This window comes from Battus philenor, unplaced genomic scaffold, assembly GCF_028537555.1.
Source record: "Battus philenor isolate CCGP_79_NKW_IND1 unplaced genomic scaffold, ilBatPhil1.0.hap1 SCAF_9, whole genome shotgun sequence".
NCBI classification, from domain to species: Eukaryota; Metazoa; Arthropoda; class Insecta; order Lepidoptera; family Papilionidae; genus Battus; species Battus philenor.
The window spans coordinates 9,239,527-9,255,459 of NW_027181759.1; the positions used below are offsets into that span (position 1 = coordinate 9,239,527).

The window sequence follows — 15,933 nt, forward strand, 5'->3', positions numbered from 1 at the left end:
CCATAATTGTTATAAGTATTTAAATCAGAAGAGATAGTAAAACAATAGGAAATTAAAAAAAATGCTGGAACTAAAACAAAACTGACCTTGTTACAATTTTGAGATAAAATCTTTTGAATGAAAAATGAAATCAACGTTTAAAATTACTTTTATGAATTTGGTACAAGTCTTATTAAAACAGTGCATAAAAACTAATAATCACGTTTATTTTGTATAGATAGTACACTACTATTTTTATAACAATAGAATAATTTTAATACGTGAATGTATAATATTTCCGACTAATCGACATAATATTAAATTTGCTACAGATAATTCATCAGGCGCTTTTGTTTAAAATTAAGCGATGCTTTTTCTTAAATTGCTTTTTAAATAATAATAATAATAAAATAGTAAGATATCTTTTTCTTCATGGTTAAAGCAATTAAAACAGATTAGTACTAAAATTCTTACGGTTTATAATTTTATTATGTTTAAATGTAAGAAGGTTAAAATAAATTACAACTCTAAATCTAGGGTACAAAACATTTATTAAAAAAATACTTTAAAGAGATTCATAGCGTAATTTATAATATTATGGCAACAGAAGGCGTTACACGACTGTGGATGGATACGATAATTTTAGTAGAGGATCACAAATTGTGCTTTGCACGGCTTCAATGGTATCAACGAACATAATACGGTAGTTGTAGTCGTCGTCGGTCAGGCTTTCGTCTTGAAACATTGGTAATTTGTTCGATATCACCCAAACACTTTGTCGTTTCTCCTGATCGATTTTTATATCGTTCGGGAATACAATTGTATCGGTGTTCATAGCAACAATTCCCGTAGTTTTTTTATGATACGGTTTCTTAGTATCCCAGCAACCAACACTATCTCTCGTAACTAAACCGTAGAACATAACCCCGCGTCTGTCTATTGCGGAAGCCGAGGACTGTCCAAATAAACCTCTGCTTTCGCCAACAAGGCTGAATGCAGTCGCGCTGTCGTTGACTCGGGATGGGTCGCGTAAAACTTCCGTAGATACGGAAAATTCTCTGTAACTTGACATGGGATGAAAATACAGTATTCGCTCTTCCAAATAATCAATAGGGGTTAGCGCTAGTCCAAAAATACCATCGGACCATTGGAAGTTGAGGCCGTGTAGAGTGTAATTTGAAGCCAATGGATCAGGATAGAATAAATGATGAGAAAACCTCCAGAATTCATTGTCACGTTCTCTAAAAACTAAAAGACCAAATCGCCAAGTGTCAGCTATATACAGATGTAGATCTGAACAATTTTCTGATCTACTATCGACAATTATGTTAGAGAATAAAGAATCTTGCAGAACGTATTTATCCGGAATAGGATATCTAGCAATCATTGAATCGGTTAAGAGATCAAAGACAATTATTGTTGGCGGACATATTTGTTTTGGGTTGTCTTGGGAATCAATTTGTCCGGAGTCCAATACCCAAAGTCTGCCACATTGATCCGCATTCACACGGAATACTGAAGTTAAGCCAGAACAGTTATTCTCGTCGCCTGTAATGAGAAACGAACAATACATTACTTTTAATTGAAATCTAAATGTTCCCAAATCTCTCTCTCACCGTTACACTTAACTATCAGGGTTTATTGAATTTCCTCAATTAATCTTAAAGTTTATCAACGCACAAGTATGTTATTAAAAAAAAAAAATAAGAAGAACAATTTCGTAATAGTTTAAACTTTAAGTATTTTCAAAATAAACTAGGCCACGGTTAACGTGGTCTCTCACTCTGAGTCATACCGGCAAGCTCACAGTCATTTATCAAAGCGTGGAGAGGGTTATGTTTGCGATATTTCTTCGATAAAGAATTAGGATTGAGAGAAGATCCGTAAATAAACGAAAATAATCGATAAATGCAGCAGAATGGCAAGTTGCAGTGACAGTGGATAGGTCACGAAGCGCACAGAGCAGAAGATGGCTGGGGAATCTCCACACCATTAACATATACGAAATGCACGCGACAGAACAACAAGCGCAGCACAAGATATCCATCCACCGACAAGTTGAATAGATAATCTTATACACGTGTATTGGATACGCTGGATGCAGGCCGCTCCTAACCGGTTCTATTGGCAATCTAATGAACAGTCGTATTCCCTGCAGTGGACTTCCTTAGGATGAGAGATGAATGTGGATGATGATTTATCCTAACACATTTATCCAAACCGAACATAAAATTAAAAATTAAAAATTTACAAGTTAAAATTTATGAATCAAAACTTACTGTAGGCTCTATGATAGCTCCAATCTGGGTAGGGCTTAAGAAGCGGAGATGTAAAACCTCCATCACGAGACACCGTTGCAAGAGTTGCCGGTACACCTTTTCTCCAGCTCGGCAGCGTTACCCATATTCTTGAGCCCCAGACTTCCAAACCAAGAGGCAGTACATTAGCGGGTACATACGTCCTGAAATTCAAGTTAAGGTATTCTATACAAGAGTAATACGAGCCTTTTTGGTCATTAACATGACGAGTCGTGTGTTAGCCCTTTGACATTTAGTTTTTACTTTCGAAGACGCTTAGCATAGGCTTCCTTACTCTGGCTAAGTTCGAGGATTTTCTTGAAATCGTCGGCTCGGGTCCTTACATTATATATGATTATATATTATGATTAATGTATTACTTATTACTTAAAAACGTAACAAAAGTTTAATGATACTATCTTTATGTATGACAATACTGTTTAAAATAAAAGTAATCTTGTTTAGTACGAACATATACATAACAATATGTACAGTTCATTATTGCTAACTGCGTTAAACAGAATGACTGTGGAAGTAACAATGGTGGGGCAGGAACATATCTGTTAAATAAGTATGAACAAATAAAAAAATTAATAACTGTAAAAACTTCAAACATAAATTTAAAAGGAAAAAGTTATAACAAAGTTAACTTGAATTTGTGAGTGTTTTTATGAGTTTGTGTGCGAGCGTGCGTACGTGTGTTTGTGTTTGTTCCTACTGCGTTTATAATCGTTGCAAGATTAATTTTTCTTTATTAAATATATTATTACCACCACCTACATGGTACATATCTTTAAACAGAACTCGTTAAGTACAAAACATTAATTAATTTGTAATTAGTGTAGGTAAAGATTAAGAAAACAAAATCAATTTATACAATTCATTGCATATGTGTGGAGCTCGTAAAAAGGAGTTTACAGACATTATCAAAGTATTGACATCCTATGTTTACTCTTCATAATTCAATGTTGTTTAAAGTAATGAACCGTGGTTCCCCAGGAGCTCGTAAGGTCTAGATCTCCTACCCGTTGAAGATGTAAATACTTACAGAAAAACAACATTTGCACAAGACAGAAAAAATGTATAGCTCGGGTGAAATATATATTGGGTTAGTCGATAACTAGTGTATTTTTTCATATTATTGTTATATGTTAGCAAAAATGTTTTGTACTATACAGCGTGAACATAAAAAATTGCGTAAATACATTTGTACATTACGAAGTTTAGGTAAATCTAACAGTTCATCTATATTTTGGCAGAAATGTAGTAATGTAACGTCTTCCATTGCACATTTAAATAACCAATGCTACTGCGTCGTCACGTAATCAAAGACAATGATGTTGTTTTCGCAAATGAATGTTAATAGAAAAAAAAACTTTTTATGCACTTTCACTTTTTTAGTATAACGTGATAATTTTTTTAATATCTGTTAGACATCTGTTATTTCAATAGATGATGACACTTAGTGGAATCCAAGATAAATACTGGCATTGACTGGTCAGTTTGTAAAGTTAGATTTTTTTGGAGGATTAGCTTTAATTTTATTAATTTATTTGCTTTAGACACGGTGGTGGTGAATCCTCACAAAATGGACCGACAACATACATAGTTATAGCTGCGGAAAGCCAATGAATACGGGCAGCGCAATACTGTGCACGTCTATCGACTAAAATGCCGCTTTTTTAAAAAACTTTATTGAGAGATACACGATATACGATGAGTAATGAGAATTACATTACTTTTGAATACACAGTAAGTTACTGAATTTGTTTCCTATGTTTCTAAAAAATGTCTTGTCTTCACTGTAATTTGATATTCGTGTGTTTGAAAAACTGATATTGACAGTCCATAATAATAATAATAGCAATGAATAGTAATCATATTTTAGAGTATTGATAAAAAAAATTTGAGTCGTAGTTTAGTGATTAACTGCGGCATATAATCATAATTCGTGGGATTCCTAGGAAATGGCATATGGTGAGACCGTCACACTAATGGTGGACAGATGATCTTGTTAATTTAGTCAGAAGAGGCAGGATAGTGGTCGGGGGAAGATATACGGGGAATAGACCTCTAGCAGTTGAAGTCCTACGGCTGCAATAATGAAGATGATCTAAGAGATGAGCTTAAAGATTACGTCATGACTTTCATAAACCCACTCTGGCCTCGTGTGTTTAATAACGAACCGTACATGCGCTTTAAGAAGTCTTACCGTAAAACGTCCACTAATCAGCCGGTTGAAAGCAGCCTGTATCCAGAGTTTTCCAACGACCTTAACAATGTCGTCTCTCTACCTGTGGTGTTTATTCCAGAACCTTGAAGCCCCAGCGGTTAATACAGTAAAATATAGACTAATATCAAATTTAATTATTTATTAAATACCCAGAATGAAGAGCCTGCCGTCGATGTTGCGTGCTGGGGAACTCAAAGTCAATGCTCTTCCACTTGTAGAGCGTACTGAATGGCGGAGTATCCATATCAGCGGGTATGGACTGCGGCTGCGTTAACCCCATCATGGCTAGCCATAGCGTTACTGCAGCTGACCTTGTCCGGTCTGTGAATTTTGGAAAGTTTTATCATTCATAACGAAATCATGTATAGAAGAAAGAGCCAATAAAATCGAATCACGAAGTGTAACATATCTATTGTGACTATGTGTTAAAAAATACGTTGTACCATAATGGAATTTTTACCTTTCTGTACTGTGATGAAACTTAGGTGTTAATTTAGTATAGTTTATCGTAAAATCGAGCTAACGTGACGGATTTTGTTAATTTATATAAAATAAGAACTTTTTATTTATTTATTTCTAAAATGTTGTTGGTGGTTGTATTAGTTACAAAATGTGTTACAGCATCTTCCTCTTTAAATAGCGAAATAATAAAAGATACATTCAAAGATGCGAACAGAATGATGGGTTTATAGGTGTAAAAGCTTTAAATGGGTGAATGTATAGCTAGTTTGCTGTCAAGTTATGTACTATGTACTTTATCGTAAAATCGATGTTTTCAGAAATAATAAATAGTTTTTAAAATTTGGATAACCAAGTGTTCATATATTTTTGCTACATATTAAGGTTTTTAGTATCTGACCCTGAAGACTTAGTATTGCCAAAAGTTACTCGCTTGACGCATTTTAAAATAATTGCATAGTGTTCATTTTAAACAGAGTGATTTTAAAGGTAAAGTATTACCAAACACTGCACAAACTAAAATGTATGTTACAGATTAAAATGGTTTTTAAATAACCACATATGCAACTATTATTTTGCAATTATCTTTTTCATAAGCTTGTATCTTTAGGTTTTAGAACCTTTGGAAAAACTTTTCGTAGTCCAGCAAAAAACCTCTTGTATTTTGACGACCTTTCGTTATGCTATTTTTAAAAAACCGAGTTAACAGATGTCCTCGTCTATCAAATATTGTCTGATCTTTAATTATGGCAAAAATATTAAATATATACATTAGGCTTAAACGGTAAAAATGTTATGCAATTTTTCTAGCAACTTACGTTATAAAATCTTCATTTTTCAAGGTATTCAGGGAAATAGACTGTGACAATTTATTATTGACCCGAATGAACTAGATTTCATGAAGTTTGCTTTCTAACCACAAGTATTTTTTTAAATTAAAACTTTACTATACATGTATTTGAGCACGAGCTCTAAAGTCGATGATGCTATTAAAGTGGGTATAAGTAAATATTGAGAAAAACTATTTAGTCGATAGAGTGACAACCGCAAACGTAACATGACGCGTGTTTCGTGTAAGAAGGAGCGACCTGTACAGGTTAGGCTAACTTCCCGATACGACTTTTTGTTACAGACGACTTTAACTTGATATCGCAATGATTCGACCCAGTTTACAACCAGAATGCACGCAGTCCTCGTTTACAAAGAATTTTTTTAACCAACTTGCTATACCATCACGAATAAGAATCTGTTAATCTGAGACACATGGCTGATTCTTCTGAAACGACTGGAACTAAAGCTTTAACTTTCGAAAGTTATGGACTATATATTTTTTAAACGAATAAAGATTGAATTACATATTTAATTAGCATTTAAATTGCTTGGCGAATACTTCATTCCCAAGGTGTGTTATTTTCTTTGAAGTCATTTACAATGTAGAAACCCTTGGCATACAAAGTTTCTGTGACATTTATAAAAGTATTTTTTGAAAATTATTTGAAACTCAATAAAAATAATACTCGCTGTAGTATATGACGTCTCGAAACAAAATGGATGCAGACCGCTTCTAGCCAAGTGTATTGAAAATCTATGGTAGAGGATTTTGTCCATCAGTGCACGTCTTACGGCTGACATAATGATGATAACGACGGTAGCTCATGAGCTTAATTACTGTAAAGAGATATAGGTCCAATGTCAGATGGCACCTCTGACCCTGCGGCAGAGTTTTGTTGAGAAACAGTTGTAACAGCCAAATAGTTTTATTCAGCAACAATAAACAAGCACTTCGTCTGGTAATTTGAAAGTATAACACAGTAAAACTACTACACAACAACTAAAATTCTAGCTGCGCATCAAACGAGAATGCAAATTATAGTAGTAATCTGTTATCCTAGACTGAAAGTTACTTCTGCTTTTGAATTGAATCTCATTGTGTAAACATTCCATTGTATTACCGGAGATGTACCGGGGATTGAATGACAATTGATTCTCTGAGCAGACGTTTACATCATCCAGGCTCATAATTAATATTGCATCGAGGTATAAATTTATTTAATGCCACATATGATAAGACTAACATGCCGTATAAAACATGATGTGACAAATTATTTAACTATTCAAAAATTATCTTTAAAATATCAGAGTTGTTCATGTACTGTGAATTGTTTTACGTCATTTATATTGCTCATAAAGACATAACTTAAATAAGCATAGTTTCGAAATCCACTCCGAGCCTTTCATGTGTTTTACCAACGAAAACAGATTTACAAAAAGAAACACATTTGTACGATAGCAATAAATTACATATAATTTTACGTTATAGATATAACATGTGTTTAAATTATATAGACCTACATAAAAGATTGTTTTTTTTTACAGATTTCAGTCTTCGCATATTATACTGTGAATTGCCGAATGATTGACAGGTAAGCAAAAGCACTTTGACAACTGTGATTATTTCGCTACAATACAACGAAAGTGAGAATAAAACACATGACTAAAACATGTAGACGCTTGTTCTCTTATCAGTCAGATTAAATAAATGATAAATCAACTAATTATTCTTTAAAAAGGATATTTTATCTATGTATGACTTAGAAAGAATGTACAAAAAAGGTAAACTTGATTTGAAAGTATTTTTGTTTAAATTTTTACAGACGTTGCTGCACATCTAAACGAAAAACTCTACCGTTAATAAATATTTTTATCCACAGAATTTAAATGTTACCAGGCCTTAGATCTTCGTTTTCATTTTTCCTCATACTCTCCACCACGAACAATTGCACTATATAGCAGTTATACTAGCAGTAAGGCGCGTATGAACTAAAATTCAATTACAGATTTCAAGTTTAAAAAATGATACGATTGATGATTTACCGTCAATGGATGACTCTGCACTAATAATAATGAAATTTACTTCTTCCTTAAATTAGTACTCACACATTCTCAAAAGATGTAATAACACATAACACTGGAGTCAGCACAGCGCCGAGGAAGTCAAGTGTAGGCCGGTAGTATAATGGCAACTGATTGTTTCAGGTTTCGTATGTACGACAACTACTTTATAAAGATGTTTAATTTACGTTCTCATGAAACGATAACATTTTAATTTATGGTAACCGTCGTACGGATATGATTTCTAACGGCACGTGAAAGAAAAACGACGGCACGAAACGGAATGTGGTAAAAGACATTACGCGACATACTATTTATAGTGTTAGGTTTAATAAGAGGGCATTAACAAAATGTCTTACAAATGTAAGCGCAGTATGTATAACTATCCGTGTGTTATTTGGTGCGCCCTGGTGTTAATTTTATCGGAAACAAAATTATGTTTACGAAAATCATGAGCTATAATTCACTTATATTATAATTTATTTTCCAAATTTTCGTTTTATACTGTAGAAGGTGATCGTCTTTCTTATGCAATCAGATAAATTTTAACAAAAGGCCGGTGTACGAAAACAATAATTTATTTTAAAAGTAAATCCATAATCTGCGAAGGTTAGGTTTAAAGTTTTTAAAGACGTTAGTTGCAAATCATTCACCGCATCAGATGTTATTAGCTGTATAATCAACATTACAACTTTTATACAAATACATCGGAAGTAACCTTAGGTGGTGATTTCATCATTGTTATATTATTATACCTGTACGATTTTAACCATTGGACTTCGTTGAATAAATCCCTCACCAAAACAACAGATTCCTGAGAATATAATACTTATAAATTTATTTGTATTACTAAATATTTCTTTTAATAACAACATAGATAGTTTATAGGTCTCTTCAGAAAAAGGCTACCTAGATGAATACGATCGTACACAATACAATTAAAAGCAATCATAGTCAAATCTTGTAACTCGTAAATAAGCTTATAATCTAGAAAACGAATTAATGTGAGTATATGCCAGGTTCCGTAATTTTACATGTTCTTTTAAAGCCTCTACAAGTTAGAAACATATCTCCTATGTAAGAGACTGTAATTCTTCATACTTGAAGTTAGATTTCTACTTGCCTAAGCCTCTATAAGCGACAATTAAATTTTGATATTTTATGGCTCATTCAAATTTTAAAGGACTCTTATTTAATTACCGTATTAAATGTGTAATAGTCTGTAATAGTTTTTTTTTATAGTTTTGAGAACTTACTCGAACTTATTCGAATATACTTACAATTATTTTGTTTCTTATAACGTATATATTTTCAGTATTTTATAGACCTATATAAGTGAGACAAATTCTTTCAGTAGCTCTATGAGCTAGAGACTCGGCATTGTGACAAATCTCCATAAGAGAAAAACAAATAAAAGTTCGTTGATCTCTCACTTATCCAGCTTTATAGCTACTCTTCTTAGCCAAGAAAACAGAAAAAATATAGTAATAGTAATTTATTTCTATTAAACTTGTTTAATTGTGGAAATAGACATTATTTAATTTACCACGTGACTCATCAAATTTTTTTTTGTCATAATATGTTTTGTTTCAAAATTATATTTTAATACATATGTTAACCTCAACCTGTACATTACTTTAGTAACACACATGTGGTTTTTTCACGGGCAGTGGTAACAACAGAGGACTGAGACTTGCTATCGTAGGTCGCGGGTCTATTCTCGGGATACTATTTAATATAATTCACATTTGTGCGTTATTTATATGGGATTGCCACTGCCCACAATTAAATTTTTAGTAATTAAAAATGCGGTATTTAGAGAAGCCTTGCAGTGGGCGTCTATGGGTTAGAACGACAACGGCGGGGACTGCCGCCGATGGCTATAATTATTATCAAAAACTTAAAATTAAAAACGTATTTTTAATTTTTCAACATGTCCTTTATTAAATTATAAAACACTACACGATATTTAAAAAAAACTTTTACTATAAAAGAAACAGTTTAAGAGTTTTTATTTTAAGAAAATCTTTTTAATAATAATAACAAAATAATGTTTTAAATACGCGTTTATATAAATAAGTCACAAATATTGATAAATAAATAATACTATAAATAATTGTAATATTTGTTAATTGGTAAAATACCTTATCAGGCAATTCGTGTTTTAATAACATTTTGAAAAGGTTTATAGTACACACGTGATCATATATAGAACAAAACATCTTCCGTAAGGAGTTACCGGTCTTTATAGAAAGTCGTGTTACTTGTTTATTTCACGTCGTATAACACGATAGATACATCTACAGAAGAGCGGAAAATTACAATAATAGATAATACAAATAACAACAAATTATATAGACCGTAAATTTCCCAATTACATTCTTCCATATAATTTTTCTACGACTTTCAGACATAATTTTATGTATAAAAAAAAGTTTCACTTGTAAAACAGTTTATAATTTATGTAAAAGAAGATATGTATGTTTATAGATTACGTGAAGATTTTTTTTGTTTCAATTACAATTAACAAATTTGAAATTAAGATTACTGTTCTTTTTTCAAATCAATAGTTTAAAAAATAATTTTGACGATAGTAGTTTTTCATTTTCATTCTTTTAGTTTATGATTTATAAATTTCATATTTTTTTAATGGTTTTATTTAATCTATGTCTATACAATAATAGCTTTAATATAGTTATAGCTAATAGTTTATAGCTCTTGCTTCGACTTTTTAATATTGCATGCCTAATGAAAATGTTAGTAAGAAGAATATTTTTTATTCTTTATACATATATATATATTTAAACTGGCCTTACAGTTTCATAAAATTCCTTATCTGGGAGTATGGCAAGAATTTCGGTTACAAAAGCATGTCGACCTTGCACGTTGCAAATTAAGTGGAGCAAAAATAATGCATGCGTTCAAGTTAATTGAATATTTACTTTCTCATTTTCAAAAAAATATATATTTGGAAGTCATATGTAATTGGTATCGTATCACGTTATTATCTGAATGTTAATGAGAGACTTTTTTATTACAAGTAGGTCAAATATTTAACGCGGACTGGGTTTACCAAACCAATAAAAATACATATAAAATAATTACGATTATGCAACTTCGACGTCATTTCATGGTTATCAGTAAAATTAAATTATAGAAAATAAAGACTTTTTAACTTAAAATAAATATTTTAAGAAGAGCCAGAAGACGGTTGCGTAATATTTTGCTATGAGTGGAATACGTTAAATGACGTAAAAGGTGCAATAACCAATGGTACAATAGCCATATTTATACTACATTTATACTATTAGTCTTGCACATTTCGTTTTATAGCTTCCGCACGAGTCGCTGATTCATTTTTGCGTTGGTGCTACACTGCAATAAACAATTTAATTCACATGGTACATTTAAAGCTTTGTTCCACGATGAGATTTTTTGGAACCAAAAACCATACATTTGAAATATAAGTTATGACTACTGTAATTTTTTCACGAATTCTTGTATGTAATTGTAAAGATATTTGGTCTGATAATAAACTTATTATGAATGAATATAACGATGAACTCAGAAAATCGTAGAGCACACTTGACACATAAATGTTAAGTAGCTATGAAATAAATTCTGAGCGACATGACATTAAGTGTTCTTATAGACATATACGATAGCACGTCTCATTAGTTACGTTCCGTTCGAAACGTAACTAAGCGTTTTTAATAACGAGACTTTTAAAGAACGTTACGATTTTCGTTAAATTTTTGGCTTAAATAACATCAAAGATTACATGGCATGGATTTTTAAAGCAATGCACTTGGTGAACAGCAACTCATAATTTATTTGAGTGTGTGCTCTTTAGAAACACCGTGGATAAGTCCCTTAACGCCTCGGTGTAGACCTGGTGCTCCCCACTCTACCCTCAAAGTTATTTCATGGATGTTGGAGAGGAGCTCGTTGTAATCTCCTTCTTCTTTCAAATCATACTACCAGTTTGTTCTCTTGTTCAAACACAACGAATAGTTATTAAAAAAGAAATATTATGATGCGGCTAGAACAATTATTTTGTTATAAATAGTACACCATGTCTGTTAACATGAGTTCATGGTGCGTTTCAGACTTTCGAAATAAAATTTCTTGAGATTTAAGATGTTAGGTCTGATGCTTGGTTATTATTAGCTACGACACCATAAACCAAAACTACAACTTATAATTTTATCATCAATTTTCTACTTTCTATCAAACAGAGTGGCCACGTTTGTATGACAAGAGAAGAATGCTGGGAATGCATTTTGGTCAAAAGTAGAATCTAATTGAGATCTTCTATAATTATAAACATCAAATTAAAATTACTAGAATTCTAAAAGCTTCCCCACTTGAGAAAACTACAAAGATTTTAGTCATAAAAACACACACAATACTGAATAAGCTTTTAATAATATACAGACAATTTTTCTATTCTTTCCTCATTTCAAATCAAATAACCGCAATCATCACAGTGTATCACTGGCCTTATTCAACGTCACTTTCACTAATGTACCTCAATAGTTGTACGCGTGGACCAAACATCGATGCCTATATCGTTAAAACTCCGTAATCGAAGTCGTGTAGGAATGTAGGAAAAATATTATTTTTTTTTGTTTTGATCTCTATGCATTATTTTTAAACTTTCGTCTATTGTTTCAGTAATGCTTATTTTTGTGGTTTAATTTTTAATATCTTTATTTAAAAAAAAAATGAAAGTGTAAACCATTAAAAACAATATTACCAGAACCAAATATTTATTCCTACTCGAGGACCCATATTTCGTAACCCTGGAGATCAAAGATGTTATAGACGGAATACATTAGTTAAAGGCGCCAAATATAATGCAGATACCGCACTCACGGAGTCTGAAATTCCCGCTTGGGAAGCAGTGCAAGCTTGATTACTTGGTTCGAACGATCCAACGCCCATATTACAATCTATTCTAATCGTATCAATGAGCTAAACCCATAAAAGATAAGTATAGTGTAAGAAAACAGTTATTATAAATATGTCATGCCAAAGAAAATAACTTTTACAATATAATACGTACAATATATTGATTAATATTTATGGGCGGGATGCAAAAATATGTTATGATATTGAACTAAGACAAAAGAACTATGGCTTAAATTTGAATAATAATAAGTTAGAAATAACGTGACCGTCGGACATACCGCAGTGCCTCGCCTTAGCACAATTTGAGTGCAAAATACCAGAACACAAACATTATAGATTTAAGCTAAATTCATTTTATTATACTTCATGTTACTACTTAATTTAAATGTAGAAAAACAAACATTACCTGGCATGTAGTAAAAGTATAATGAGTTTTTCTATTTTTTAATTAACTTAATTTAATTTTAAACTGCTGCTAATAATTAAGATTCATTTACAAGACATATTTAAATTTCTTACCTTCGTTTTGCGATTTTTTAAAATTCAGTAAATTAATTACATACTTTAGTCTGATTTATTTACAAGAGTAATTTTTTTTTTAAATTAACTAAATTATTATTTAAGGTTATTTATTGGTTACGTAATAGTTATAGCAGTAATTGATTTATTTCTAAGATCATCTATTACGGAGCATGGGTGTGGTAATAATTGTACGCGTAATTAGTTAAATAATACTTGATAACGACGTAACTAGACAACAAATTTTCTAAGGAATTAAAATAACATTTTTTGATTGTTTACTTGTAATACTTGATATTTGGGAATGTAAAGGGCTAATACTAATTAAAAATTATTACCTAACTAATTTAAATTGGTATGTATGTATACCGTACATCCGACATGTTTTTTTAACTCCAAAAAGTTTAGTAAAAAACTTGTGAAAGCAAAACATTGTATTCAAATAGTTATATTTACCATTGACATTAAGAGCACGTTGCTTTGCCAAGTTTTCTCTGGTCATTATTCTCTGCTGATTGTATATTTGGCCCTGGTCACGATAACCTTTGCGGAATCTGGCCTGAGATTCCAAAGGATTAATTCGATTAGCTTCATAATAATTCCAGCCGTGGTTCACCTTCTGATACTGTCTGGCAATATCCGTGAAGATCACAGTTGGTGATGACCACTGAATGAACCATTGATGAGACACTGCCATTTTGTAAATATATACACACTGCACTGGGTTGTTAATAAAATAATATTACTTCATTTTTAATTATATTTATATTTATGAATATTTATAATGTAAACTACTATTTCCGACGCTAGCGTGTCAGCGCTGTTCTTAACTTCATCTGGCTTTAAAGTTAGCACGCCGATTCGCAAGAACAACGGTCCGACCCCTCTTACATCGATTACGATATATAACACGCGAAGTAAAGATAGGTCTGCAGTAAAATATCATTGGTATAGTCCAACTTTCAATTGTGGAGGGCCATGGCGCATAAATGCCAACTAAGCATTTTAAATTATACAAGGACTCTTTATTGATTCTTATTAAGGCTACATTCAAACCAGATCACTAATAATTGCATAACTAAATAGATATAATAGTATCTAATTATTAAAGTACATACTAGAGAAATATAAGTGTATTAAAGTTTCATCATATATTTATAAGTCTCTTAAACATTTTTAGATTACGTTAATGTCGGGAAGATGTAAGTGTAACATTTATTGGTCAATAATGATCATTAATCATACATTTGATGTGGTCACCTCCTATAATCCGTGTGTGATTGTAAAATTTCTTAAGGTTTACGTAAGTGTACATTAATAACTAGAAATATAGATGCGAAAAACTAGGATATTTTTTCTAGTTACATTACTTTTGAAAGAATTTGGAATAAAAATATGAACATTCGTTCAATTTTATGCCTCTTTTAAAAGTTATTATGAATTTCGGCTTACATTTAATTGTTTTTTTTGTTCTCAAGTAATATCTTATAATCAGTTATAAAGATTAGATTGCAATACATAGGTTACAGAAAAATACTGCTTACACTGCTGTGCATGTTCGGATTACAGATTGCGTGTGCAAGGGTGCAGGGCGTTGAGGGTGCTTAGCCTAAAACCTCTTTTCAGATAATGAAAATCAAGAGCTTTCTGGGGAGCCTTGGATCGGGCCGATATATATCGCTATATTCAATTTCACCGGATTGAGAGGATGTCGAACTCGACATTGGGGAACGCTCCATTAAGTGACTAGGCCCCTCGCGAGTGGACCTCGCCTTGGGCTGTCACTAGTCAATAATACCCGTTTTATATTCCATTTCAATGGCACAGAAGAGTGTCGAAGTTCGACTCAATTGCTATTACCTGGATATAATTTGATGATTACAATACACTTCCTATAAAAATCAGTTTCGTAGAATATTCTTATATTCTACTAACATCATAATAACGTCTTCAGAGAACAACAAGACAACTTCTCTTGTACCGTCGGTACATCGTAACTACTAACAAGCAACTTGCTTATATTCGTCTGCCATCGGTGGATCCGTCGTATATATAAATATAAGAGCCATGTGCGAAAATATTAAATAATACAGTTAAATACTAAAAAAAGGGTTTTTTAAAAAAATAAAAAGGCAACATTGTAAACAAAGAAAACACTTGTTCTCCATAGCCTAAAAATAGTGAGCTGTGGTAGCCTAGTGGTAAGGGCAGATATGCGATCTTAGGTTGCGGGTTCGATTACCGGTATACAATGTAATATAATTCACACAATGTGCATTCATTATATAGGATAGCCACTGCACATAAACAAGTTTCCAGAGGATTTGCAGCAGCGTCCTTTGCTAGACGTAGCGATTATGGTCTGTTCGTCTATAAATATTTTTGAGGGAGACTTATAAGTAAATAAAGTAATAACTTTGAAATACGTTTGATTAATACTTTTTTATTGGACTGTGACACGTCAATTACAGTACGAAGTCTGTCAGAATAGTTACAAAAGCTACCAATTTGATTATAATAATTATATCATAATCAAATTAGTAGCTTTTTCAAATGTACTGTGCTATTATCTTTTTTTATTTTAGCAGAAAATGACTAACTGAACAGTGCTTCTTTTTCAAAACAGTTTAGTTTTAAAAC

At 32.0% G+C, this 15,933-nt stretch overlaps 1 protein-coding gene across 1 annotated transcript; it reads right to left on the minus strand.

Moving 5' to 3' along the window:
* Positions 1 to 531: 531 nt before the first annotated feature.
* Positions 532 to 13,990, minus strand: LOC137932488 (dopaminechrome tautomerase-like). The gene is made up of 4 exons (XM_068776117.1): positions 13,750 to 13,990; positions 4,659 to 4,830; positions 2,259 to 2,440; positions 532 to 1,527 (listed from the first exon to the last, which is right to left on the minus strand). The coding sequence occupies exons 1-4, from the start codon at positions 13,988 to 13,990 to the stop codon at positions 593 to 595; spliced, it is 1,530 nt and encodes a 509-aa protein (XP_068632218.1). The 3' UTR covers positions 532 to 592.
* Between the last annotated feature and the right edge of the window lie 1,943 nt (positions 13,991 to 15,933).